Below are 27,874 nucleotides of genomic sequence, written 5' to 3'. Positions count from 1 at the left end.
ACCATAGATGTGGGCGAAACTCAGGTGAGAATGCTTCTTGAACATGGCCATATAGCCCAGAAAACCCACAGCAACCCAGTATCAAAATCTCTTGCCAATGCAATCCTATGCAGTCTGCTTCCATATCCACAGATTCAACAATTCATAGTTACTTTAATTTTGTCATTTTATAGAAGGGACACCATCTTATGACCCTATTGTATATTTGCGCATTCACAGATTTTGGAATCCACAGTTTGATTCTTTGGTTTGATTCCAGTACCACCACAGATTGTGGTATCTACAGGATGTTCTGGAACCAAACCTCAGCAGATACCAAGGGCACACTATGTGTATCTTATTTAATTCAACAGGTCTTATGCCAAACAAAGTGAATATCTCACCATAAGCCAGATTTCTGGAAAGCAGAATAATTTTGATTTTCAAATGTATATTTCCATTTTGACTTGGTGCAAAAATACTTCTACTGATGTCTAAATTCTGCAATTACTTGCTCTACTTATATTTTCAATTATTTACAAGATTTCCTTCCTGCCCAGTTTATCTTCACTATAATCCTCTGAGAAGGATAGGCTGAGACAGTGTCAGTGGCTTATGGTCACTCACTATGTTTCATGGAGAGTTAATTACCGCTCTCTCAAGTCCCACTCAAGGATTTTGAGCACTACAAAGACACACATACACCACTTGCAAAGACTATAAGAATAAAATGTTTTGAAAGTTGACTTGATTCAGAATAGTCATGGGAAAATGAGGCAAAAACAGATTTATCTGAATCTTTCTAAGCTATCCTTTGAACATAAAGCATGAAGACTTTAAAGACATAGCAGTGTTAGTTTGGATTGGTATGCAAAGGGATCATGTAGCACCTTTGAGACTTACTGAGAGAAAGAAGTTGATAGCATAAGCTTTTGTAGACTTAAGTCTATGGAAGCTTATGTTACCAACTTCTTTCAGTCAGTTTCAAAGGTGCTGCAAGATTCCTTTGCATGATGAGAATTTTAAAATGAAAAGATATACATGTTAATAACATGACCTCAAAATAAATACATGCTACAAAAAGTATCATTTTGTGCTACACCACAAAACTTTTTAAATTTTTTTTTAATCCTAGACTTTATGTGCATAAGATGATCAGTTTTGGTCTTGATACACCTTTGAGAAAAGGCAATTCTAGAATAGCCCTGAGAGAATTTTATGCACTCAATATATTGCTGAGTTGGTATGGAAGGCATAATAGAAATATCTTCTAATACCAATTTGCCTCAAGCCATTTAGAAATTCCAATGCTGGATCTAAATAACAGTGCCTCTTGAGTATAAAGATGTCAACAGCATAGAATTTAAACCACAAGGTAATATTAGGTATTCCTAGCGAATAACTTCAATAGGAAGTAGGCAGTCATATTGTGCAGTTTATATAACCTCAAATATTTTGAGAATTACATATACACTTGAGAAATGAAAGAGGCAGGGAGAAAGGAAGAAAGACAGAGAGGGAGAAGGGAGAGGGTAATTCAGGAGTGTGCTTATACAAAGTGACATGGTTGCTTCTAAGAGGTTTTGTAGTCCAAGTAAAATGCACTGAAATTAAAACAGAGCACTTAGAATCAAATGGTGCTGATTGCAAATTGATGGGAGGAGAACAGAAAAAAACCCCTTTATGATATGGCAACATCATGTGCTACCTTTGTATCCAATGCAGAGCCAAGAAAGATAGATGCAATTGATCAATACGTTCATAGTGTTTTTGCTAGATACAATTAGGGAGGCTACCAATAGTTTTGATTTTTTTTTAGGTTCTAAGAGAACTTAAAGAAGGCAAGCCAAAGGCATTATTTATGCCCTGTTCTGTTTCACAAGGCGCAGATATACCGTAATTATGGATTCCATACATGGGCTGGTACCTTGAATTATTTCCATACTTTTGCTCAAATACACCACGTTAGTTGAATAGCTGTATTAGTTTGTTGTACCAAAACAACTAAGAATGCAATAGCTCCTTATACTGCAGTCTGGGAGTCCTCCTAGACTCAATGCTAACACTTGACGCTCAGGTGTCGGCAGTGGCTGGGAGGGCCTTTGCACAATTAAAACTCGTGCGCCAGCTGCAACCATACCTTGTGAAGTCTGATTTGACCATGGTGGTCCATGCCTTAGTTACCTCTAGAATGCACTCTACATGGGGCTGCCCTTGAAGACGGCTCAGAAACTTCAACTGGTCCAATGTTCAGCAGCCAGATTGTTAACTGGAGCTAATTACAGAGAGTGACCTACTCCCCTGTTTAAGGAGCTCCACTGGCTGCCATTCATTTTCCAATACCAATTCAAGGTGCAGGTTATCACATACAAAGCCCTGAACAGTTTGGGACCTGCCTAGCTTTGTGACCATATTTCCATGCCCCTTCGATCCTCTGGCGAGACCCTCCTCTTGCTTCCTCCTCTGTCATAAGCACGACTTGTGGGGACGAGGGAGAGGGCTTTCTCTGTGGTGGCCCCTCGGCTTTGGAATTCGCTGCCCGGAGAGATTAGGCAAGCGCCCACCCTGTCAGCCTTCAGAAAGAGCCTAAAAACTTGGCTGTTTCAGTGTGCCTTTGAGGAATGGATATAATCACCTCACCATGACCAGCTCATCACAATATGTCCACCAATGCACTTTACCTCATCCTTTAGTGATACTCACTCCATTGCTTGTTACCATCTGAAATCCCCTACCGGCACACTACCCTATTTATCCATCTCACCCAGGGTTTTTATATTTTTATATCTTATTCTACCTCTTGTAACGGCCCAGCCTGCTATGCTTATCTTTGTTTTCTTATTTCATTTTATGTATTTGATTTTGTATTAATTTGTTTTGTTTACATTTTATTTGATGTTATTATTTGCTGTATGTACTTTATTTTGATCTGTAGTAATTATTTTGGGCTTGGCCTCATGTTAGCCTCCCTGAGTCCCCATTGGGGAGATGGTGGCGGGTTATAAATAAAGTATTATTATTATTACTGTATGTGTTATGCATTATGTCCTCCCTTCATCCAAAGGATGGAGTGTTCTTTCATAATTCCAGGTTCATAAACCTTATGTGTTTAGATGTCACCTGAAAATTTGATGATCATGCCTTCTAACCCTTCATCTAAGTCATTAATAAAGATGCTAAACAGGACCGAGCCCAGGACTGAACCCTGTGGCACTCCACTCGTCACTTCTTTCCTCTTCATTCTGGAAAGAAGTGACGAGTGGAGTGCCACAAGGTTCCATCCTGGGCCCGATCCTGTTCAACATCTTTATTAATGACTTAGATGAAGGGTTAGAAGGCATGATCATCAAACTTGCAGACAACACCAAATTTGGAGGGACAGCCAATACCCCAGTAGACAAGAGCAGAATTCATAACATCTTGACAGATTGGAGAGATTGGAACTTCATAAAGCTACCAATATGAAGTTCAACAGTGACAAATGCAAGATACTCCACTTTGGCAGAAAAAATGAAATGCAAAGAACCAGAATGGGGGATGCGTGGCTTGAGAGCAGTACGTGTGAAGAAGACCTTGGAGTCCTTGTGGACAACAAGTTAAACATGAGCCAACAATGTTGTGCGGCTGCAAAAAAAGCCAATGGGATTTTGGCCTGCATAAATAGGAGTCCGGTGTCTAGGTCCAGGGAAGTCATGCTATCCCTCTATTCTGCCTTTGTCAGACCACATCTGGAATACTGTGTCCAATTGAAGGGAAATGTTGACAAGCTGGTATGTGTCCAGAGGAGGGTCACCAAAATGATCAAGGGTCTGGAGAACAAGCCCTATGAGAAATGGATTAAAGAGCTGGGCATGTTTAACCTTCAGAAGAGAAGGCTGAGAGGAGACATGATAGCCATGTATGAAATTTTATTCAGAATTTCAGGTATACATACATTACACATGATTGGAGTTGTAATTAGAAATACAGCACTCTGATCTTAGTGTCTAGAATCCCATCCCCAACCATGTAGAATGATAGAACCATAGATTTGAAAGATACCTCATGGGCCATCCATTCAACCTCCTGCCAAGAAGCAGGAAAATCACATTCAAAACACCCCTGATGGATGGCCATCCAGCCTCTGTTTAAAAGCCTCCAAAGAAGGAGCCTCCACAACAATCCACAGCAGAGAGTTCCACTGCTGAACAGCTCTCACAGTTAGGAAGTTCTTCCTAATGTTCAGGTGGAATCTCCTTTCATGTAGTCTGAAGCCATTGTTCTGCGTCCTAGTCTCCAGGGAAGCAGAAAACAAGCTTGTTCCATCCTCCCTATGACTTCCTCTCACATATTTATACATGGTCATTATGTCTCCTCTCAGCCTTCTCTTCTGCAGGCTAAATATGCCCAGTTCTTTAAGCTGCTCCTCATAGGGCTTGTTCTCCAGACCTTTGATTATTTTAGTTGCCCTTCTCTGGACACATTCCAGCTTGTTAAGATCTCTCTTAAATTGTGGTGCCCAGAATTGGAGATAGTATTCCAGGTGTGGTCTGACTTGGATTACTGTTTCCAATTCTTGGCACCTTGTAAACTATAGCTCCCAGGATTCCATAGGATTCAGCTATGGCAGTTAAAATGGTGTCAAACTGCATAAATTATACAGTGTACAATATATTACTATAGGTGATCACTCATGGCCAATTATGATTTGGTGGTGGTTCATATGTAACATTAGAGACCTATTCTGGATCCACATGGTCTGTCACAATGCGGACATAAGTTTCCAGGTGGAAGGTATACAGTGTAGATGCACATTCTCACATCAACTCAACAAAGGTTTCCATTAAAAAAAGGGTGACTGGCATTATGTGTAATATTTGGTTAGGGATTTTCTTCCATAATAATGAAGCTAAGGTATGTGATAAAAAGGGAAATTGCTGTTGGAGTCAATAGTAAAACCCACTGCTCAAACATCCCTAATTCTTGTTAAGTTAGAGAAATCTTATGAGAATATGTTTCTTTTTATTATTTTCATGTAGATATTGCCGCATTATAACTGTGTATTGTGAACTACATTATAAACTTATAAAAATAGTATGCTTGCTCTGATATTTAATATAAGTTCAATTACTGTTTCCTTTTTTTTTTTTTTTTGGTTAAAGGCATACATTTCCAGAAATTGGTTTATTACTGCTAGTAATAGATTTTCTACAGACTTTACTGTGAGAAGCAATAAAGTATAATTCAGCTGTAATAATTGAGTAAATATGTATAAGTCTAAAGCTGCATAGTGCTCTTCTCCATCAGTATTTCTGTCATTCTCATTATTTCTATTGTTTCCATTAAAGTAGTAAAAATACATTTGAACAAGTATTTCTCTTTCCTACTGGGTATGTGGGAGAATATATGTCAGTGGATTAGAATTGTTAGATAAGGCCCAGGTACATTAATTGGGGATGGGCAAAATGTGTCCCACTCATTGCATGTGTCTGCAAACTATTTTAAACTGTGCATCTCCATGTTCAGATTTTAATTACTAAAAATACATAATTGTTTCTACTAAATTTTGTTGCAAGCTGCTGAACAGATTATATTCCAAGGGAAAATGAACTAAATAATAGTAGACAGTGAGATATCAATATCACAACAAATTTAGTTCTTTTTAATTCAATATGAAACTCAGTATCATAAAGTCAGTTTAAATAATATTTATTCACACACACAGAGAGAGAGAGAGAGGGAGAGAGAGAGAGAGAGATCGACCTATACTATAACTATGAGTGGGGATTATTTTAATAATATGCAATTAATTAATTAATTAATTAACATTTATGTAGAAATTTGATAATTAAGTTAGTAGAAACTTATATCTTAATCATGAGTGGGGTTTTAAAATTGATTAACTAACATTAAATTAATTATTTTTCATATTTAGTTAATTGAACTTATTAAAGAAGAGTCATGAGTCTTCTTCATGAAACAATTATCATTAAGTATATTAAGTATATTTACTAAAATCCTTTAAAAAGTTTTGGGCTGTTCCAGTAAAAATGTCTGTTTCTAATTTCATATTTGCTGACTTACATTGGTTGATGCTTTTACTGGTAAATTTGTAATCTTCGTGTTCATTGTAGATTATATTAGAAAGCTAAGATGTGACAATTCTGAATTATTTTTAAAAAACAACAAAACTGTGACTAAATGCCTGATCTTGTGATTATCCTATCACTTGAGCATGCATGATTATTCCCAAAAGGTCAATGGATCATGTCCCACTATTTGGAATAGAACTTGAAAATGTTTGGGCAGGGCCAACAGTGACTCTGGTGGCCTTTGAGAGTTGTAGTCCAAACAATTAATTTTCCAGGCATTGACAGTAACATAGTTTCTACTATTAGCACTGCTAGATTACTACCTGACTTAGGACCTCATCACCCTGAGGTCCGAATCCATGGGGTGGGGAACCGTTGCTCCTTGCCTCGCATCACAAGCTACATCCCTATCTTATCCCATGGCAGAAGCGTTGGCTGCCTGACTTCCCCCCATTCTTCTCTATGGAACACAGGAAGCCTCCCGTATTCCCAGGGAAGAGTCCTAGCACATTGCCAGGACGCTTTGTCTACGGAGCCCTGCCAGAAGTTGCCTTACGTCATGTGAGAGGTGCCTGACGGGCTCTGTGGAGGAACCATCCTGGCAGTGTGTTAGGATGCTTAATTATCTCCATGAGATAAGGTGGTTAGCCTCTGGGAGCTGGAAGGAGCCTTGTTATACTTCAGTACGTTCCAGAAGATGCAGGATTTTTGCAGTACAATCCTGAATATATTCAAAAATATACTCTTCCTGTGTTCAGTGAGACTTATGACTTCATCCCAGGAGTGGGGGGAAAGCAGAGGGAACTGTTTTACCCCGTTCTATCTTGTCTTTTCCTACCTTGTGGGATGACTATCCCATGTCCTTACCTTGTATATTCCTGTCTTTCCACCGCTTTTCCTCCTTTGGAGTCGGATAACACTATGGAAATTGAGTCCCATGGAGTCCCACCAGAGGTATCCTTATATCATATAATGGCTTCTGTTGGACTCCCATAGAGCTTTGAAAAGCATTGAAATGAAGCTCTAAACCCATCTGGTGAAGTCCTTATCCCTAATCATAGAAATATTGAGTTGGAAGAGACAACAAGGGCCATCCACCCTGCTATGCAGGATCACATAGGCAAAACAGTTCTGAGAGATGGCCATTCAGTATCTGTTTAAAAAACCCCAGAGAAGGAGACTTTGTTGCAGTCCACGACAGTGTATTCCGCTGTCAAAAGCCTACTCTCTGGAGCAGCAGAAAACAACCTTGCCACATTTTCAATATGGCATCTTTTCAAGTATTTAAACATGGCTATCATCTCTTAACTTTCTGATCTCCAGACTAAAGATACCAAGCTTCCCCAGTCTATCCTCATAGGATATGGCTTCCAGGGATTCCTGGGCTTTCACCATTTTTATCACCTTTTTTTCTGGACACATTCCAGAAGGTTTGCAATAGATGTAATGTTATGTGTGTGACTCACCCAAGGTCAGTGGGTTTCCATGACTGAGCAGGGACACAAACCCTAGTCTTCAGAATTGTAGTCCAATGCTTCACCCTGTTAATGGCGGACATGGAACAGTGAAGGAAACTGTTCTGAAAATCTATACAGATTTACTAGTCTTACTCATTAAACAATTATCGCTATCACAGTAACAAAAGGAATCCGATCCCATCACATGTAGCAATATCTATATTTTGTACCATGATACCTGCCAATGTTAGATGGGCCCAAAATAGCTTTAGATCTGGAAAAATAAAAACACTTTATATACTTGAATATAAACCTAGTTTTTCAGCCCCCTTTTTAGGCTGAAATCTCCCCTCGGCTTATACTCGAGTTTGAGTCAAGGTTATTTATTATTTTACTCTGTTTATTATTAGTAGTATTTATTATTATTTCATTCACTTATACCCCGCCCTTCTCACCCCGAGGGGGACTCAGGGCGGCTTACAGGGAGGGCACAATTAGATGCCCAAACACACAACAAGTAATCCAAAAATATAACAATTCAGCAGTTAGATTAAAACATCAATACATAATAAAATCATAAACCCTAAAACAATCTCATGTCAGAGTCCATATATCAGAGTCCATACATCCATTCTGTTCCGTTTGTCCTTGTCTATCGCCAGGTCCTTGAGTTAGTTGTCAGAGTGACCAAAAGCTTGGTCCCACATCCAGGTCTTTAGTTTTTTCCTAAATGCTAGGAGGGAAGTCGCCAATCTGATCTCCCCGGGGAGTGAGTTCCACAGGCGGGGGGCCGCCACTGAGAAGGCCCTGCTCCTCGTCCCCGCCAGCCTCACTTGTGACACTGGCGGGGTCGAGAGCAGGGCCTCCCCAGAAGATCTTAAACTTCGAGGTGGGACGTAGAGGGAGATCCGTTTGGACAAATACACTGGGCCGGAACCGTATAGGGTTTTATAGGTCAAAACCAGCACTTTAAATTGTGCTCGGAATTGGATCGGCAGCCAGTGCTCCCTGTACGCCGCTCCGGTGAGCAATCTGGCTGCTTCTCGCTGGACTAGTTGAAGTTTCCGAGCAGTCTTTAAAGGCAACCCCACGTAGAGTGCGTTGCAGTAATCCAGCCGGGATGTAACAAGAGCGTGGACCACCGTGGCCAGATCCGACTTCCCAAGGTACGGGCGCAGCTGGCGCACAAGTTTTAATTGTGCGAAAGCTCTCCCGGCCACTGCTGAGACCTGAGGTTCCAGGCTCAGCGATGAGTCCAGGATCACTCCCAAGCTGCGAACCTGCGTCTTCAGGGGGAGTGTAACCCCGTCTAACACAGGCTGTAACCCTATACCCTGTTCGGCCTTCCGACTGACCAGTAGGACCTCTGTCTTGTCTGGATTCAATTTCAATTTGTTAGCTCTCATCCAGTCCGATACAGCAGCTAAACACCGGTTCAAGGTCTGGACAGCCTCCTTGGTGACAGGTGAGAAGGAGTGACAGATTTGGACGTCATCTGCATAGAGATAGCATCTTAGTCCGAAACTCCGAATGATCTCTCCCAGCGGCTTCATGTAGATGTTAAATAACATCGGGGACAAGATTGAACCCTGTGGGACTCCACACAACAACGGTTGTGGGGCCGAACAGGTGTCACCCAGTAACACCTTCTGGGTCCGTCCCTCAAGGAAGGATCGGAGCCACCGCAAAGCAGTGCCTCCGAGCCCCATGTCCATGAGGCGGCCCAGAAGGATACCGTGATCGACGGTATCGAAGGCCGCTGAGAGGTCCAGCAGAACCAACAGGGACACACTCCCCCTGTCTAGTTCCCTGCGCAGATCATCTACCAAGGCGACCAAGGCTGTCTCAGTTCCATGTCCCGGCCTAAAGCCAGACTGTGCCGGATCAAGATAATCAGTGTCTACCAGAAACCCCTGGAGTTGTGTTGCCACCACACGTTCCATGACTTTGCCCAAATAGGGGAGATTGGAAACTGGCCGATAGTTGTCGAATTGAGTGGGATCCAGTGATGGTTTCTTCAACAGCGGTTTTATAATAGCTTGCTTTAAGCTCGCTGGAAACTCTCCTTTCTGTAAGGAGGTATTAACCATCACCTTCACCCACCCTGCCAAACCCCCTCTGGCTTCCTTGATCAGCCAGGAAGGGCAGGGGTCTAGGATGCATGTGGTGGGTCGCACCTCTCCAAGGATCCTGTCCACATCCTCAAGCTGAACCAATTGAAATGAATCCAACAAAACTGGACAAGCAGATGCTCTCGTTACATCCCCAGAGACTGCTGTTAACATGACGTCGAAGCCAGACCGAATCCGCTCAATTTTATGCGCGAAGGATCGAGCAAATGCTTCACAGCGAGCCACCGAGTTATCCGAGGCCTCGCTTTTTGGCGGGTTTAACAGGCCCCTGACAACTCGAAAAAGCTCAGCTGGCCGATTCTTCGCTGATGCAATATTGGCTGTGATGAATGTTTTCTGAGCTGCCTCTATTGCCACACCGTAGGACCTTAAAAAGGCATTCAGGTGTGTTTGGGCTGGATTGGTGGGATTCTGGCGCCACACGCACTCTAACCTCCTCTTCTTTCGCTTCATTGCTGCCAGCTCCTCAGTAAACCAAGAAGCTGGTTTAGCTCGGTTACTCGAGAGGGGGCGTTCCGGAGCGATAGTGTCAATTGCCCTGGTCAACTCACTATTCCAGCCAGAGACCAGAGCATCAACAGTGTCGCTAGCCAAGGAGGTGGAAAAATCCCCAAGAGCCATCAGGAAACCATTTGGATCCATCAGTCTCCTGGGGCGGACCATTCTAATGGGTCCACCACCCCTGCGAAGGTTAGAAGGCACAGTTAGTCTAAAACTGATCAGGTGGTGATCGGTCCATGGCAAAGGGGCGATGGTCGGCTCCTCCATTCCGTCACCCTCATCCCATCCCTGAGTGAAGACCAAATCCAAGGTGTGTCCGGCACTATGGGTGGGACCAGATATTAGCTGGGACAGGCCCATGGTTGCCATGGCGGCCATGAAGTCCTGAGCCGCTCCGGAGAGAGAGGCCTCGGCATGGATGTTGAAATCTCCCAGGACCAAAAGCCGTTGGGAGTTCAACACCATGTCCGAGACCACTCCCGCTAGCTCAGGTAGGGAGACTGTAGTGCAGCAGGGTGGTCGGTACACTAACAGAATCCCTATCCTGTCCCGGTCACCTATCCTAAAGCCGGCACACTCAAAGGAGGATGATTGTGGGATGGGACACCTGATCAGTGGAATAAAGTCCTTATAGACCACTGCGACTCCGCCTCCCCGCCCTCCAAGCCTTGGTTGGTGCTGAACAGAATAGCCTGGTGGACAGAGTTGGGAGAGATTAACCCCTCCCCCCTCGTCCAGCCAGGTTTCCGTTATACAAGCCAGTTCGGCTCGTTCTTCTTGGATTAGATCTTGAATAATGGCCGTTTTTCCGTTTACCGACCTGGCGTTGAGCAGCACCACCTTTAGCTTGGAGGGGCCACCATCCTGGCACCTCAGCTGTATTTTGTCGGGAGTAGGTTTTAAAGTTGCCAATCTGTTTTTATTAGTTTCGGGTCAAATAGTAGCGTTTATTTTTGGAGTTACCAATGTCCTATTGAGAATTTTGGGCCGAATTTGCTTCTGTCTTTGATTTCTGACATCTTTAGGGGTTGCCGAATTGTTATTATAAATTTTGGGCCGAAATTGAAATCTTAATCTCCCTTTCCCGTATCTCCCTCTACCCATCACCACCTCTATGGCGGCCCCCTCCCCTGTGGTCCCACCTCCCCCGGGAACATTCCCTCCGTTTCCAACAGTTGTAATCTCAGTGATAGGTGCATGTTTATAATTATGATTATTTCTCTCTGGGTCCCGATAATCCCACCCCTTAGCGCTATCTATTCCCTCCAGTGTATCAGAGGCAATGAAGTGCCCTTGTGCTAAGGTTGGTGTAAAGTGCACTTGTGCTAAGGTTGTTATAAGGTGCACTTGTGCTAGAAATTGGAGGGATATCAATAGCAGCAAAGATCGAGTAAACATTGGCATAAAATGATATACTGATGTTAACAATAAGTGTGCTTACTCCAATTGATAAAGTGGGAGCCCAGAGTGCAGAACATAAAGTGCAATTGACCTGATGCTTTGTGGGTACATTTTTGTAGTACATTTACGTTATTTTACTCTATTATTATCTTTATTACATCTATTACTTTACTCTATTATTATTACATTTATTCTTTTACTTTATTTATTATTGTTATTACATTTATTCTTTTACTCTACTATAACATTTTCATTATTGTACTCTATTATTTTTATTACATTTATTCTTTTACTCTATTATTATTGGAAGGATATGTAAGCACATTTACATTGAAGAAGGGTAGAATAATGGTTTATTCAGAGTTGGACAGTCTTATCTTAAATTACAGTTTTATGTAAATATTCAAAAACATTTAACCTACTGATGCCTCAGTTAATGTAATTTTATTGATATCTATTTTTATTTTGAAATTTACCAGTAGCTGCTGCATTTCCCACCCTTGGCTTATACTCGAGTCAATACATTTCCCAGTTTTTCTTGTTGTAAAATTAGGTTCCTTGGCTTATATTTGGATCAACTTCTACTTGAATATATACGGGTAAATTATTTGCTAGCAGCAGTCAATGAAATAGTAATAATAATAGTCAATATTATTATTAAATGCATTCAATATTTTATGCAAAATAAAACATTAAATAAAGAGAATAATTTTTCACAATAATTGCACTTCTTAAAATTATGGTGTTTTGCCTTTTAATTTTCCTATTTTTGAAGAAGCCAAGAGACATCTCCATATCTCATGAAAACAAAACAAGGCAGTCTCTTAAACAATGTCTGGTTTGTCTTTCTCTTTTTTTAAACTTTTTAAAAGAGAAGGGTTCATTTCATTATAGTCTTTGTTTCTTGGAACTGAATAGCATGACCAGATCATCCAAGCATCTTTTGTTTCAGTTGCCTTATGTTGCCTTTGGCTGTGTTTTGTTTCATCGTTGTTTAACTTAAAGCATGTATTTCATAGACGTGTTCTGCTGAGCAATAGGTTTAAAATGTGAATAAGGAAATATTCTTCTCCATGCTGGCCAAGTTGTAAGAATGGCAAGATAATCAGGTGAAAGAGACAATTAAACATACACCTTGTGTGTCAAAGCAAGGGGAATAAAACATTAAAGCAGCCTGAAAGCATAAGAATATGCAACCAGAAGCATAAGGAATATTATCAGAAGCTACCATGTGTGTTTTTTTCTTTTTTGAAAATTTTATGCAGAGAGGAAGACATCTGAATTAGTGAACGATTTATGTGGCCAAACATCTCATATTAGCAAACAACTTTTACCATAAGGCATCCCAGGTTTTTACAACTGCAGTAGTTCACCAGAAATGTTGGAGGTACTTGGCCTGTTTGGAATACATGTGTTACAATTGGTTGTGATAAGAAGGTAGTGCCTCTCCTTGAATTTATTTATTTCATATCAAAAGCATTGCATAAATTAGTAAAAAACTGATAAAATTAGAAGGAGCGCAGGTGGCTAAATATCTTTTGATCAAAAACAGGCAACAGCAATGACATTGTCTGTAGCCTCCATCAATTCTTCCTGTGTACATGAGGCAGGGCATAATGGACAAGTGTACAGATGCAGAGTTGTCTGTTCTGCTCCACAATCACACAAGGTGTGGGATTCTTTTAGGTAATGCCATTTTGCCAGGTTGTCTTTTGATCTGTCCACTCCACTTCTGAGTCTGTTCAGGGACTTCCAAGTTGCCCATCCTTTGTTTGCCCCTGGAGGAAAACCCTCCTTGAATGGAAAGACAGGAAGAGGTTATTGGTGGCATCCTCAAGCCTTATAGCATGGGTAAAATGGCTCCGAAGGCTGCATTTTTCGGAGGGAGGGGTAGTGTAATGGTGTTAATATTGTTGCATTACTACCTTATGCTTGAAGCCAGAAACTTCTTACAAAGTAAGATGCATATTCCTATGCCTTCTTTTCTTCCATTAAGGTGCCTCATCTCCTGACATGGAGACAAGCTATGGGGGTGGTCTATTGGACATGATGAAAGGAGGAGCAGGAAGACTCTTCAGCAACTTAAAGGATAACCTGAAGGACACACTAAAAGACACCTCTACTAAAGTTATGCAGTCTGTTGCAAGGTACTGTGAAACAAACATACATGGATTGTCTTACAACAAAATAGCAATTTTAAGATGTCTACAGGGAGGCAATTAAGTTGTACAATAAATTATAGGGCACTTGGGAGCATTTAAATCAACCTTTTGAGGTAAAAATCCTTTTTGTTGCACCTTAGAGCCATAAATATGGCCCTAAGGGGCTGGATGTGGTCTATGAATAATGTGTAGTTGACTTTGCACTAAAGCAAGATGTGAAAGCCCAACATTGCAGCATTTATTTATTCATCGTGTCAGAAGCAAAATGAGGGTACAGTTATAATGTTGTTGTTTTTTAAAAAAACACAAACAAAGTTAAAAACTTGGCATTATACTAAATTTCCTTTGACCAGAAGCTGGCCACTTGGAGTACCTCTAGTGTCACTGTAAGAAGGTCCTCCATTGTGCTCAGACTGCATTGTAGTAAGTGGTCTGTGGTTTGCTCTTCTCCACATTCGCATGTCATGGACTCCACTTTGTAGCCCCATTTCTTAAGATTGGCAATGCCTTCCAAGTTTCCCAGTCTTCTGGGTGCTCAGGAGGGAGTCTCTCATCTGGAATGAGCCACTGATTGAGGTTCCGGGTTTTAGCCTGCCACTTTTAGACTCTCGCTTGTTGAAGTGTTCCTGCGAGTATCTCTGTAGATCATAGGAAGCTGTTTCTTCATTTAAGACGTTGGTGTGCTGGCTGATATCCAAACAGAGGATGGGCCAGATATGTCAATGATTTGTTCCTTTCATTACTGGCTGCTACTTCCTCACAGATGTCAGGTGGTGCAATACCGGCTAAACAGTATAATTTCTCCAATGGTGTAGGGCGTAGACATCCTGTGATCATACAGCATGTTGCATTAAGAGCCACATCCGCTATTTTAACATAGTGAGATGTATTCCACACTGGGCATTTGTATTCAGCAGTGAAATAGCAAAGTTCAAGGACAGATATCTTCCCTGTCTCTAGTTGTGATCCCCAGGTTGTGCAAGTCAGATTTTGTATGATATTATTTCTAGCACCCACTTTTTCTTGATATTCAAGAAGTGCTTCTTGTAAGTTAGAGCATGGTTCAGAGTAGCTCCCAGGTATTTTGGTGTGTTGCATACTCCAGTGGGATTCCTTCCCAGGTAATCTTCAATTTTGGATGGATTAGGAATAAACTGGTTTTCCCTGTATTAGGCAGTAAGAGCGCCTAAAGCTTCAGAGAGATTCTGTTCAACCATTTCAAAGCCCCCTGCTTGAGTGGTGATGGCACGATTGTCAGCATTGATGAAACGTAACATGATTATGACATCTTATTATGCAGCAAAGGATTAATCAGTTGTTTGTTTCAGCATGAACCTTTGTGAATTATAATCTACTGTAATCCGTGAGATTTGACATCTCAAGTCATAGAACATGGATTACTGCCACATGGAAAAAAAATCTTGTAATACTGAGGCGCCACAAGACTTTATTGTTTGGATCTTTAAATTTATCAGACCTCCAAATGTTTTGACTGTTATCTGCCAATCTCTAAGTACTGGCATCTTGAAGGGGGCCAGAGATGGAGCTGGATTAGAGGTGAATCTGATCTAAAGAACTGGATTTTGCAGCGCATAAAGTAAATTAGAAACTAGGTTGCCAGCAAAACCAGAGCCTTAGCTGTTGCTAGTAACATTTTCTTGCCCTTTCCATGGAATTTCTTTGACATTTGCCATAAGAAGAATGGATGTTCAGATGTCACAAGATAGAGCTGCACTTGCAAAAACATCACTTATATGCATGTTGATAGCAAAGGAAGGATTGTGACACAGCATCATTCTTTAAGGTTTAAGTTGATGTTGAATGGAACCTCCCAGCATTTCTCACCGTTGGTTATGGTAGCTAAGACTTGGAACATCTGGAGAGTTAGAAGTACTCCACCCCTGGTTTAAATTTAGTAACTGAGAACCATATACCTTGAAGTAAAGGAAGATTGTTAAGTTGAATTATATCTTATCAGGTCGGTTTTAGTTTGGTTAAGTTAGGGTCTTTGAAAAACAGAGTAATGCTCCTTTCTTGCTCACATTACATGTTCCTGCATGGTAGGAGGTTGGACTGGTTGGCCTTTGAAGTCTCTTTCCAATCTACTTTTCTTTTGTTTTTCCTGCAGTAGGTACATATATATTCTGTGGTAATTTCTGCAGTACACACCAAAACCCCCACACAAGTTGTCAGTCCAGGATTCCTGCCTTCCAGCAACAGAGACAATAGTTCTCTACTTCTTTTTATCACCAATAGAAATTTTTACTAGCTCATTATGGGTAATGGTCACAGATAGAGAAATGCACCATGAATATGCCTCATATTTTATTAAGTTATTCCCAAATCAGCTCCACCAAACAGGTGCTTTCCAGTTCTGTTGTAATGCAGCTCCCAAAATCTTGATGGCAGTTTCAAGGCATTTGGAATGCTACAGGAAGGATGTGAAGAAATATTTTCTTTTGATTCTCCTGAGTGTACTACGGCTCAGTTCCATTGCTTATAGAATAATAAGATAGGAAAGTGGTGGTGGTGGTGGTGGTGGTGGTGACTTATTTTTCAATCTCTGTCCTTCTGTCTAGAAAGTGTGTGCAGAACTTGGGAGAGAAATAAGAGATCCTTCAGATGCATGAAGTCTTTAGCATCCAGACAAATGGGTGGAAGTAACCATAATTAATTTAAGGATTCTGCTTCTTTCCTAAAGTTCAAAGAGATCACTTCAGCACTACCCCACCCCCCTCCCGCTTTTGCCATTTCTCTTATATGTTGCTGGTGCTTCAGAGCAGGGACTCTTTTACTATTTAGCTGTGCAGACACAGCAGTATCATATACCAGACATTGGCCACTCTTGTCTGCCAACAGCAACGGAGGATGAGAATTGGAGACTTTGACAACTTACTCTTTATATTACAAAGCTGCAGGTTCTGAATCTTTAATATAGGAATAATTGAGAGGGATTGACATGAATGTCAGTATTGAAGTATGGTTCATGAGCAATTTGTTATGGCTTTTTGCATGTTGGTGGATGTTCAAACAGGTCTTTGACCTTGAATGGGCCCATATGAAGCTGACATTTGTCACCTTAGGGAGCCCCTGGTGAAGCAGTGGGTTAAACCCTTGTCCAGCAGGACTGAAGACCGACAAGTCACAAGTTCGAATCCGGGGAGAGCATGGATGAGCTCCCCCTGTCAGCTCTAGCTCCCCATGCAGGGACATGAGAGAAGCCTCCCACAAGGATGGTAAAACATCCAAACATCCGGGCATCCCCTGGGCAACATCCTTTCTGACGGCCAATTCTCTCACACTAGAAGCAGTTTCTCAAGTTGCTCCTGACACACACACACACACACACACACACACACAATTGCCACCTTGTGAATTGATGGCAGTTAGTTTTATCTACTGTTCTTTTAAAATTGTATTATTTTGATTTTATGCTACATGTGTTGACAGGTGTTGTTGTTACAATTTTATGTGACTTGTTTTATATTTTAGTTCCATTTTTATTTGTTGTATGTTATATGTGCACCCCGGAGTGCTTTGTAAGCCACCCTGAGTCCCTTCTGGGAGATCGTGGTGGGATATAAATAAAGATTATTATTATTATTATTATTATTATTATTATTATTATTATTATTAAAAAATAAATAGGTCAGTTTTAAGGAATATTTTCTCTTCTGATATAGTTGCATTTCAGAAAACAGTCATAATTTCATGTTTTGACACAGAATGATGAATCCAGCAATTAAAGGCAGAATCATATGGGCAAAATATGAAGAGATGTTCTACAGCAGTGGTTCTCAACCTGTGCGTCCCCAGATGTTTTGGCCTCAACTCCCAGAAGTTTTAACAGCTGGTAAACTGGCTGAGATTTGTGGGAGTTGTAGGCCAAAACACCTGGGGACCCACAGGTTGAGGACCACTATTCTACAGAAAGGCATGCTATGGTGGTATCCATTTGCTAGGCAAATATGAGGGGAATAGCTGGCATCCAGGACATATGGTTTATTTTGAGAAAGTTGATTTTGCCTTCTCTTGCCTTCTTTTCCGTAGCTACACCAAGGGAGAACTAGATATTTCTTATATTACCTCAAGAATTATTGGTAAGTTTGTCACTTACTTCACATGATAAAAAGGTAATTTTGAACTCCAATTTTGTCTCTGTTCTGGTATAGAATCTAAGTTTTCTTCCTCCTGCCTTTCTTGATAGTGATGTCATTTCCTGGTGAAGGAGTTGAATTGGGATTTAGGAATCATATTGATGATGTACGGACGTTCTTGGATTCAAGACATCCTGATCACTACACAGTTTTCAATTTGTCACCAAAGTCTTATCGTACCACTAGGTTTCACAATAGGGTAAGTGATTTTTGCCATATAGTGATGGAGTTATGATTATTTCAACCTCACTGGTAAGATTAGTCACCCTGCCAGTAATCAATGAAGAAATAAAAGAATAAGAAAATAATGCCGTGCTTTCTTTGAAAGAGGGAGTTCAGTGACAAAAGCAAATACTGGACAACATTTTAACTAGGAGACGCTAATGATTTTTGTTTTTATTGATCTTGTTATGGTTTTATATTATAGGTTACTGTTTTAAATGTATTTTATGGTGTTGTTGGGCACTGAATTGTTGCCTCTGTAAACCGCCTTGAGTTGCCTGCGGGTTGAGAAGGACAGTATATAAATACAGTAAATAAATAAATAAATAAATAAATAAACAAATATTATTATTATTTGTTGATTGAGGAAGACTATACAGTGTAGGAAAGAAAAAGAGTTTGATGTAAACATCTGTCCTGAGACGTAGAAATTGCCATGATGATTAATTAGCAGCAGATCTTGTGAAAAGTAGTGGCAATAGTGTTAAAATCATGATTCACTGAGAATTGTGAATACAGAGTAGTTTCAGACAAATCTAGGTAAGTTTTTTGTATTCACACTTTCCATTTAGACACAATTGTGACCCTACTGCCCCTGTGTAGTCACTTCATTATTCTGGCCTTGATTTGTTGGATGTTGAGATCTTAGTTCTTTTCAGTGTCCATAGAAGCTAGACTGTGCACTCTGCCTATTATCTTTGCCTGTTTCTGTTTTTTATTTAGTTGATCTGACCACTCCTCTGTTACTAAACATGTAGTTTTCAAAGTCTGGGGCATTTTAAAAAAAACATTATTAGCAGTTGCAATATGCCTTGCAAGCAGAGGCAATAGATGTTTACTGTAATTGTTTAAATCCTTGTTTTTGATCCATAAATGGTAGAAGGTAAGAATCTGCGCTTACATGTAAGGGGTTTTTTCACAATCGAAATTCTTTGCATGAAAGGAAGCTCTTTCTGTTCATGGAATAAAATTTAGAAACGAACCAAGTATATTTCAGTGTTGTCAGTGTTTTTCAACGTTAATATAGAAAAAAACCCCAGGGATACTGGTGTTTTTGTATCTCATAAATGTGTGTTTACGTACATAATTATAGATGCTCCCCTCCTCCAAATGTGCTCATTTCTCCACAGCCAGTTAGTACTTACACTCAGATGCATTGAGGCCTAGTTGGAGGATATTTAGTGTATGGTTCATTGGTCATTTTGAGAGTAACTGCTGAGATTAGGATAGTAGCAGAGAGCAATCTGGACTAATTGCGGATAAAGTCTCATTAATTTTAAAGCAATGGCCGGAGAAGACATGGAGAACAATTTTTCATTCAGTCTGTTTTGTTGCACTGTGATAGAAAAGCTCTCTCAAGATATTTTTGATACAATGTCATCTATAAATCTAACCGGCACCCCTAGAATAACTTAAGACATTCAGTGAATTATATACGTAGTCTCTGTTTTTTAACTTCTTAAATTATCTGGAGTTCTCCTGGAGTCTTCAAAGCTAGGTTCTCCCTCTTTCCATATTTCTGTCTTCTTAAGAAAGAGGTGTTTGCCCATATAGACTCTCATAATATGGCTGGATAAAATCAAATGATCTAATGACCATTTTCCCAAAATGACCTTGACATCTATCCTTGGAAATAAGAGGCCATATGTAATTTTTTTTTAAAAGCCTTCATTTTACTTTAAAAAATCAAACTGAAAAAAAAATCATATTTCCTGATAGTGATAGTTCATGTTTAACAACATTTGGTGTTATCACGTTCACGGCATCTCATGTGATCCACCAGTGCAAAAGGTACAGTTATATTTTAGTCATTTTTAATTGTTCAAACACACATAACATTTTAAATAACGTAACCAAGTTGTAAAGCTACTGTGTTAAACAGGAAATAGCCTCTCATATTTAGAACAATCATGTACATAAAGGCTTTCATCTGTTGTCAATAGTCTACAGAGCTACGTGGAATATCTATATAGTAGAGTAGAGTCTCGCTTATCCAACCTTCGCTCATTCAAAGTTCTGTATTATCCAATGCAGTCTGCCTCCCACCCGGATCCACAGCTGTTTCAATACATTGGGATGTTTTGGTGCTAAATTTGTAAATACAGTAATTACTACATATCGTTACCATGTATTGAAGTGCTTTTTCTGTCAATTTGTTGTAAAATGTGATGTTCTGGTGCTTAATTCGTAAAATCATAACATAATTTGATGTTTAATAGGCTATTCCTTAATCCTTCCTTATTATCCAACATTTTCACTTATCCAACGTTCTGCCAACCTGTTTATGTTGGATAAGTGGGACTCTATTATAATTATAAGAAGACATTTTAAGACAGATACCTGATATTGATGACAATTACATAATATCTTATGTTTTCACTTTGTTAAGCTGATTTTTCTTTTTAAAACTTTTAACCTTGGTTGCATCTACACCAGTGGTTCACAACCTTTTTTTTGACCAGGGACCACTTTAGCCAGGCACCACTTTCACCAGGAACCACTTTGATCAGGGACCACACTCCAACATTAGTACCAAAAGGGTTATGAATCAGTTTTTGGTCAACTTTAGATTTGGTTTGGTTATTTGAGGTGTTGATTCAGAAATTGCATTGGTTGGACCACATCAGTTCTAGTTTCTGATAGAGATCATATGCTACTCAGTAGCCGCCATCTGCTGGCCTACAGAAAACCTTATTTAATAATCTAGAGCTGATGTGGTAGTAGTAATCTTTCATGGGTAGTCAGTCTCACCCCTCCCAGAGAGGTTGTTGCTCTCATTGCCGTGTGGTTTCGATGCAAAGGTGTAGGAATGGTGAGGCCATGGACCATATTTTAGTTCTTGCAGACCACTGGTGATCCATGGATCACAGGCTGGGAACCACTAATCTACACTGTAGAATGAATGTAGTTTGAAGTGCTTAAACTGCCATGGCCTAATGCTCTGGCATCCTGGGATTTGTGGTTTGGTGGGATATCTGAACTCTTTGGCAAAGGAGGCTAAAATTGCTTGTCAAACTCTTAATTCCCATGATTTCATAGCATTGAGCCATGGCAGTTAAACTAGTATAAACAGCATTAATTCTACAGTGAAGATTGAGCCCTGGTTGGTTATTTGTCAAAGCTAGTTACACTTTCATTAAATTACCATAAAAGAACATGCTTTGAGGATCACATTGTCCTGCAAGATGAAAATAACATGGTTGTGCTGTGAGTGCATGACTTGGAGGTGCTGAAATGATTGTTTTTTCACTCTTGTCCCTTTTTCAGGTATCTGAATGTAGTTGGCCAGGTAGACAAGCACCAAGTCTTCACAACCTTTATGCTGTATGTAAAAATATGCATAACTGGTTGCAACAAAATCCTAAAAACGTTTGTGTTATTCACTGTATGGTAAGTCAGGCAGTAAGTAACCATTTTTCAGAAACCTCTAATTAAAACAAGCTTACTTTTAGATAAGTAGAGATTATGAAAACTGCATGTTGAAAAAAAAACTGTTATTGTTTAATGAAGAAGACATTAATTTGTTCAAAATATGATTTTGAATATGCACAACATTAAGAACAAGCTTTGATATTTAAGTTGCTCATATTTAATATGTTAAAAGTTATTTCAGTATGTCAGAAGCCCTCAGTGGTGCAGTGGGTTAAAGCACTGAGCTGCTGAACTTGCTGACCGAAAGGTCACAGCTTCGGGTCCGGGGAACAGGGTGAGCTCCCGCTGTTAACCCCAGCTTCTGCCAACCTAGCAGTTCGAAAACTGCTAGGTTGCAAATGTGAGTAGATCAATAGGTACCGCTCCAGCGGGAAGGTAATGGTGCTCCATGCAGTCATGCCGGCCTTGGAAATGTCTATGGACAATGCTGGCTCTTTGGCTTAGAAATGGAGATGATTACCAACCCCCAGTCAGACACTACTGGACTTAATAATGTCAGAGGAAAACCTTTACCTTTACCTTATAGGGCTCTTACTATATATAGGAACTTGTATTTTTGCAGCAAAAGCCAGTACAGTAACAAGGAACATTGAATGTAGCTTGTTGATGACATCGTGTTGAGTATATCTAAGCAAAGCTGAATGCAATTTAATATGTTGCAGGCTGTTTCCTTTGTACAGTTTGACATACAGATATTATATTGTTGATAAGCTTCTTTATCACATCCACCTATGTGGTAGATGTGATGAAGAAGCCTGGCTGTGTGGAGAGTCTTTATACCAGAATTAACAGTTGCCAGGGAGATTTTTCTTTTCATACAGATTGGCTTTTTAGATTATATAGGCATTATTGAGTGAGTGGTTTCTGAATTTTGATAATTCTTTTAGATATTAATAAGTCTTTGAAGTAATTTGCTATTGTGTGAATTTAATACTTGATGTGTCATTTAATACTGAAATGTTAGATGTTTGCAGTTGTTTTCAAAAGTAGAGCTTTAGAAAACTACTTTTTGAACTATGACCCTCAGTATCCTTGAGCCAGCAGTCATGTTGTCTGGAAACATCCTGGGAATTGTAGTCCCCAAAAATAACATTTGCAATCTGTAATGTGTTCATAAAAATATATGGTCCATTGCTACAAATCTCAGCCAAATATTTATCGCTGCTTAATTTTTCTAATGCTGTGCATGTTTATGTAGAAGGAAGCGCATTTTGCATTTCTAAGAGTATTCTGTTTTAGCTTGGGAGTTCTGTGCTGATGGAATCTTGTTCAGAGCATATTGTGGGGGAAAACAATTAGAGGGTGAGATTTTCCTGATGGATGTTCTTGCACTTTATTTGACAGGATGGTCGTGTAGCATCAGCAGTCCTGGTCAGTGCAATGTTCTGTTTCTGTCATCTATTCTCTAATCCTGCTCTTGCCATTCAGTTGCTAAATTCAAAGAGACCAGGAATTGTACTCTGGCCATCCCATAGAAGGTAAGGAACACTTGGTTTCTTGACTGACCAATTTTTTTTTCAATGTAGTGTTTATCTAGGAGCCCCCGGGTGGCACAGCAGGTTGAACCGTAGAGCTGCTGAACTTGCTGACCAAAAGGTCGGTGGTTTCAATTTGGGGAGCAGGGTGTGCTCCCACTGTTAGTCCCAGCTTCTGCCAACCTAGCAGTTTGAAAACAAGCAAATGTGAATAGATCAATAGGTACCACTTTGACGGGAAGGTAATGGTGCTCCATGCAGTCATGCTGGCCACATGACCTTGGAGGTGTCTACGGACAAGCCAGCTCTTTGGGTTAGAAATAGAGATGAGCACCACCACCCCAGAGTTGAACACGACTAGACTTAATGTCAAGGGGAAAACTTTACCTTTACTTTACTTTAGTGTTTATCTTGTGGTACTTATGCCCATGTTTTCGAACCCATTTCTGTGAACTCTACTCTTCTTCAACAGTTACAACAGGAGTGAGTAACTACACCTGAGCCAATTTTTGCCTCCACACACCCATATGGGATGGACTGGCAGTGCCCGTGGAATGTGGTGTTTTTCTCTATGTGTATGCTTTGGCAGCGGGGGGCGGGATGGTTAGGCAAACCAGGAATTTAATGTTTTTGAAATATCAAGATCTTTGCCTGAACATCACCTGAAAAAACAGTGTAGGTAGATTCCTTCAAAGGGGTACATGCGAAAATGGGGTTAAGGAATGCCCCTTCTCAACTCTTAACTTATAGCTACATGGCTACACTGAAATTGATAGGGATTTTTAAAATTGTAACTGAAATACGTAACTGGTTGGAGGTAACAATTGACAGTTGTGTTACATGTCTTCTCCTGAATTAGAAACTATTCCAGAATTAAGTGGGGAAAATACTTTTCAGTGCTCCCGCAAACGTCAAAGGACTTTGAAGAGAAACATGGGGCTGTTTCAAAAACACATAAACTGCAAGTATTGAAAATTGCAAGCATTCAAACAATAGCCTAAACCAGGATTTGAATGATGTATTCCTCCAGACTTCTCAGGGCTCCTGCAGAGCCTGGCTAGTATAGTTCATGGTGAAGAATGCCAGAAGATGCAATCCTCGACAGCATCTGGAGGACTGCATGATTCCTAACCTGGTTTGCATTCTAAGGCTATATTCATATATGGAAAAGGCAGGGAACTTATGAATCTCTAAATGTTATTGAATTTTAGTTTGCAAAAATCTTAAATTCCATAATCAGTAAGCAAGTATGATAAAAACTACAAACCATCAACACCTGGAAGGCCATGGGGTTCCAATCCTGACATATTGAATGATGCTACAACTTTGGATTGGGTGATTGCCTTGTTACGAGCTATAGAGTCAAATGGAACTGCGTAATGTCCAGAATGCTATGTACATTTATGCTGATTTTCTCCCTTTGGCTATCACTGGATTTCCATCCATTAGTTCATTTAATGTTATCATGTTTATCTACCAGGTAAAGCACTTTTATTCCATGACAGCAATTCTTGTTCAATTGAAAATATCAGGTCATGGTAGATTAAGCAAGCCACAAATAGGCAGTTTTAGAAAATGATCTAAAGATACAAAGCAATAACATGAATTCTTTTGACTTATTCATTTCAGGTACCTAGGATATATATGTGATCTAATAGCGGACAAGCCCATTCAACCTCACTGCAAGCCTCTAACAATCAAATCAGTCCTGCTCAGTCCAATACCATGTTTTAACAAGCAGAGAAATGGCTGCCGGCCTTTCTGTGATATCCTCATTGGAGAAACTAGAATCTTCACAACCTCACAGGAATATGAAAGAATGAAGTAAGTTCCCACTGCATATAATGAGAATACTGTGTGAACGAAAGTCTGTTTTTATTAACTGGTATCCATCATGTTCAAAGAAGTATCGGTATGTCAGTATGTCTTAAGAGCGGCTCCAGATAGGACTTTAATGCAAGCACAATTGGGTTTTAAAAACCCTATTGGGCCTGCATTGGAGTCTGCACACACCCCAGAAACCCCATGCTTTCCTGGGGTGAATGTGTGTCCAGATGCCCTTCCAGACTTTCCAGCAGGGCACCCAGACACAAAACAACCCCCCCCCCCAAATACTTAAAAATAAAATAATTTACCCGGTCACCATTACCATGCTGCCGGAGCTCTCCTGGTGCATAGAAATGGTGCACCAGGAGAAGGAGGGGCAGTTTCTGTTCCCCTCTTCTCCTAGTATGTCATTTCTACATGCCAGGAGAGCTCCAGTAGCATGGTAATGGTGGCCAGGTAAGTTATTTTCTTTTTTAAACCCTTTTTGGGTTTTTTTGGGGGGGAGGGCATTAGAGCCTTCTCAGATATTCCAGGCTCAGGGATCCCAGAAAACATCCCTGAGCCTGGAATATCTGAGACTGTGCGGGCTGCCCCCTCAGAAGTCCCAAGACTTCTGAGAAGGCACTCCAGGCAGTCCTACAGCTGGAAAGACACAGGTCTTCTAAAAGATCCGGGTCTTTTGAGTTGTCAAATTACTTTGGGACAAAGCAAGGTTTTCCTGCTTTGTCCTGAAGGAATTTGTTTTTAACTGAGGTGTCGTTTGGATGCCCCACATAAAAATGCAGACAGTTGTGCATTTTAGGCGCTGCCTGGATGCGCCCTTCATCAACCCACCATCCTAAACACTGACACAATCTGGCTAATGTGTGGTTCTAGTTTGAAGAGAACCTAGACATGGAGAACATAGTTCCTATAGTATGCAAGGAATGCTAACTAGCTCCAGCCTTATGGAGCTAAATGTCTTCAGACTGCTTGCCAGGCTGTTTCTGAGCTGAATTAGAAGTGCTGGTTTTAGAATTTGAAGCTCTAAATGGTTTGGGGCCATGTTACCTGAAGATGAATTCCTCCTGTAGTTACCTACCTGGACTCTATTATTATTTGTCTTTTCCATGTGGCTAATTTGCACTATGAGACATTTCACTGTTAGTATTCTATCTGTGGAATGTCATCTCTAGAATAGCTTGCCTAGTACCCACATTTGTATTTGTGGCTAGTTTGGATTTTGGAATATCTGTATTTGGATGTAATGAAATACTACCTTGGATGGGACTCTAAGCACAAAATTCATTTATGTTTCATACCTCATACACATGGCCTGAAGGCAATTTTATACACAATATTTATAATAATTTTGTGCATGAAATAAAGTTTGTGTATATTGAATAATCAGCAAGGATGTTGTCACTAACTTAGCCACCCATGTGGATGATTTTGGAAGATTTTTGATTTTGGAATTCTGGGTAAGGCATGCTCAACCTATACATGGATTGAATAGAATTTGCCGTATGAGATGCTACTGAGATATGCATCAGTCTATCAAGATGTTTTGAGAATTAAACAAGTCGGTGTCAATCAGAATGCATGGTTAAAATTAAAAATAATAACATCAACTATTGTTACAATAATATGAATGCAATTTATTCTCTGATTCCAGCATCAAGGTGTTTGGATTGCAATAACTAACCAACTTACATGCAATTCAGCTAGGGTATAAACTAAGGGAATTTTCTTAAAAAAACAAATTTGTTGGAATATGATTTTGTTGTTTTCCACCTCATGTCGGTTGTTGCTATGTATAATAAGTCTTATACAAGGCATGCTATTTTGCTTTTCTTTAGGGAATTTCGTGTTCAAGAAGGAAAAATTGTAATTCCATTAGGAGTCACTGTCCATGGCGATGTGGTCGTTTCTGTCTACCATATGCGATCAACCATTGGGGGACGGCTTCAAGCTAAAGTATGACTGATGCAATCTTGAAATGCATAACTGTTAGTTGACCCAAGTCTATTCATTCTTTGATTTGTAACAAAGAGATATAAAAATGAGCCAAAAGGAGACTATCGTTTTGTAGTAAAGTGGGTTCAATATGTACTTTGGCAAAAGATAAACTAGGGAATGTGGAAGTAAAATTAGAGAGACAGTAATGTTCCTTTTGTCAACCTACTTGGTAGATGAATGAGAATCACTACATACGGTTTACCAGATGGATCCTATTTTAGAATATCCCTCATTTCAGACCTTTTGGCAGGCTTTGCTGTGTCATTCTTCATGTTGGGTTAGACTAAATGTTTATCTCATCTAGCATTTTGTTTGCACAGTGGCCAGATAGTCTTCTATGAGGCATTCATAAGCAAGAGCATAAGGGTAACTAATTGCCTCACATTCCATAGGAACTGAAATGCATTGGCATGCTGCCTCTGATACTCCACATCATAATAGCCTGGATAGTCGTAATGTGCCTACCTTTATCTGCCTCACTTTCTTGTATGATTCATGTCTGTTTTAAAAGAAGTGGAAGGATTATATGGAATGACACTGCATTCATCCTAATGTTCATAAGAAGAGAAATAATACTTCTGTGGCACAAGGGATTAAACATCTCAGCTGCTGAACTTGCTGACCAAAAGGTTGGCGGTTCAAATCCAGGGACTGGGTTAGCTCCCAATGTTAGGCCCAGCTTCTGCCAACCTAGCAGTTCAAAAACATGCAAGTGGGAGTAGATCAATAGGTATTGTATCTGCAGGAAAGTAACAGTCATGCTGGCCACATGACCTCGGAGATGTCTACAGACAACACTGGCTCCTTGGCTTAAAAATGGAGATGAGCACTACCCCTCAGAGTCGGACACGACTAGACTTAATGTCAGAGGGAACCTTTATCTTTACCTGTTGTGCACTTTACAAATTAACTTGTATCACATGACTTTATGAACAGTAGATTAGAATGAAATATTTATAATCATTTATTTATAAGAACAGCTATTCTGAAATGGATTTTATTGCTATTTTAGTTTTGTGTTAATTTGTTGCTATTTTTGGTTTTTATTATTTTGTTAGTC

General features: G+C 40.1%; 1 protein-coding gene across 5 annotated transcripts in view; it reads left to right on the top strand.

Annotated features, from left to right (window-relative positions):
* Positions 1-27,874, top strand: part of DNAJC6 (DnaJ heat shock protein family (Hsp40) member C6) — an 83,908-nt gene that overhangs the window by 32,036 nt on the left and 23,998 nt on the right. For 3 of the 5 annotated variants that reach the window (XM_060773677.2, XM_060773676.2, XM_060773674.2), the window contains exons 2-8: positions 13,538-13,688; positions 17,754-17,803; positions 17,911-18,059; positions 21,350-21,484; positions 22,859-22,992; positions 24,619-24,813; positions 26,655-26,772. In XM_060773677.2, the coding sequence (XP_060629660.2) occupies positions 13,538-13,688; positions 17,754-17,803; positions 17,911-18,059; positions 21,350-21,484; positions 22,859-22,992; positions 24,619-24,813; positions 26,655-26,772 (932 nt within the window). Of the gene's footprint in view, positions 1-1,880; positions 1,903-13,537; positions 13,689-17,753; positions 17,804-17,910; positions 18,060-21,349; positions 21,485-22,858; positions 22,993-24,618; positions 24,814-26,654; positions 26,773-27,874 lie in introns of those variants that run through there. The other 2 variants (XM_067467852.1, XM_060773675.2) reach the window with 2 other exon arrangements.

This window comes from Anolis sagrei, chromosome 4 (genome assembly GCF_037176765.1).
Source record: "Anolis sagrei isolate rAnoSag1 chromosome 4, rAnoSag1.mat, whole genome shotgun sequence".
NCBI lineage: Eukaryota > Metazoa > Chordata > Lepidosauria > Squamata > Dactyloidae > Anolis > Anolis sagrei.
The sequence above is the reverse complement of the archived record's forward strand: the minus strand, read 5'-3'. Positions and strand labels throughout refer to the sequence as shown.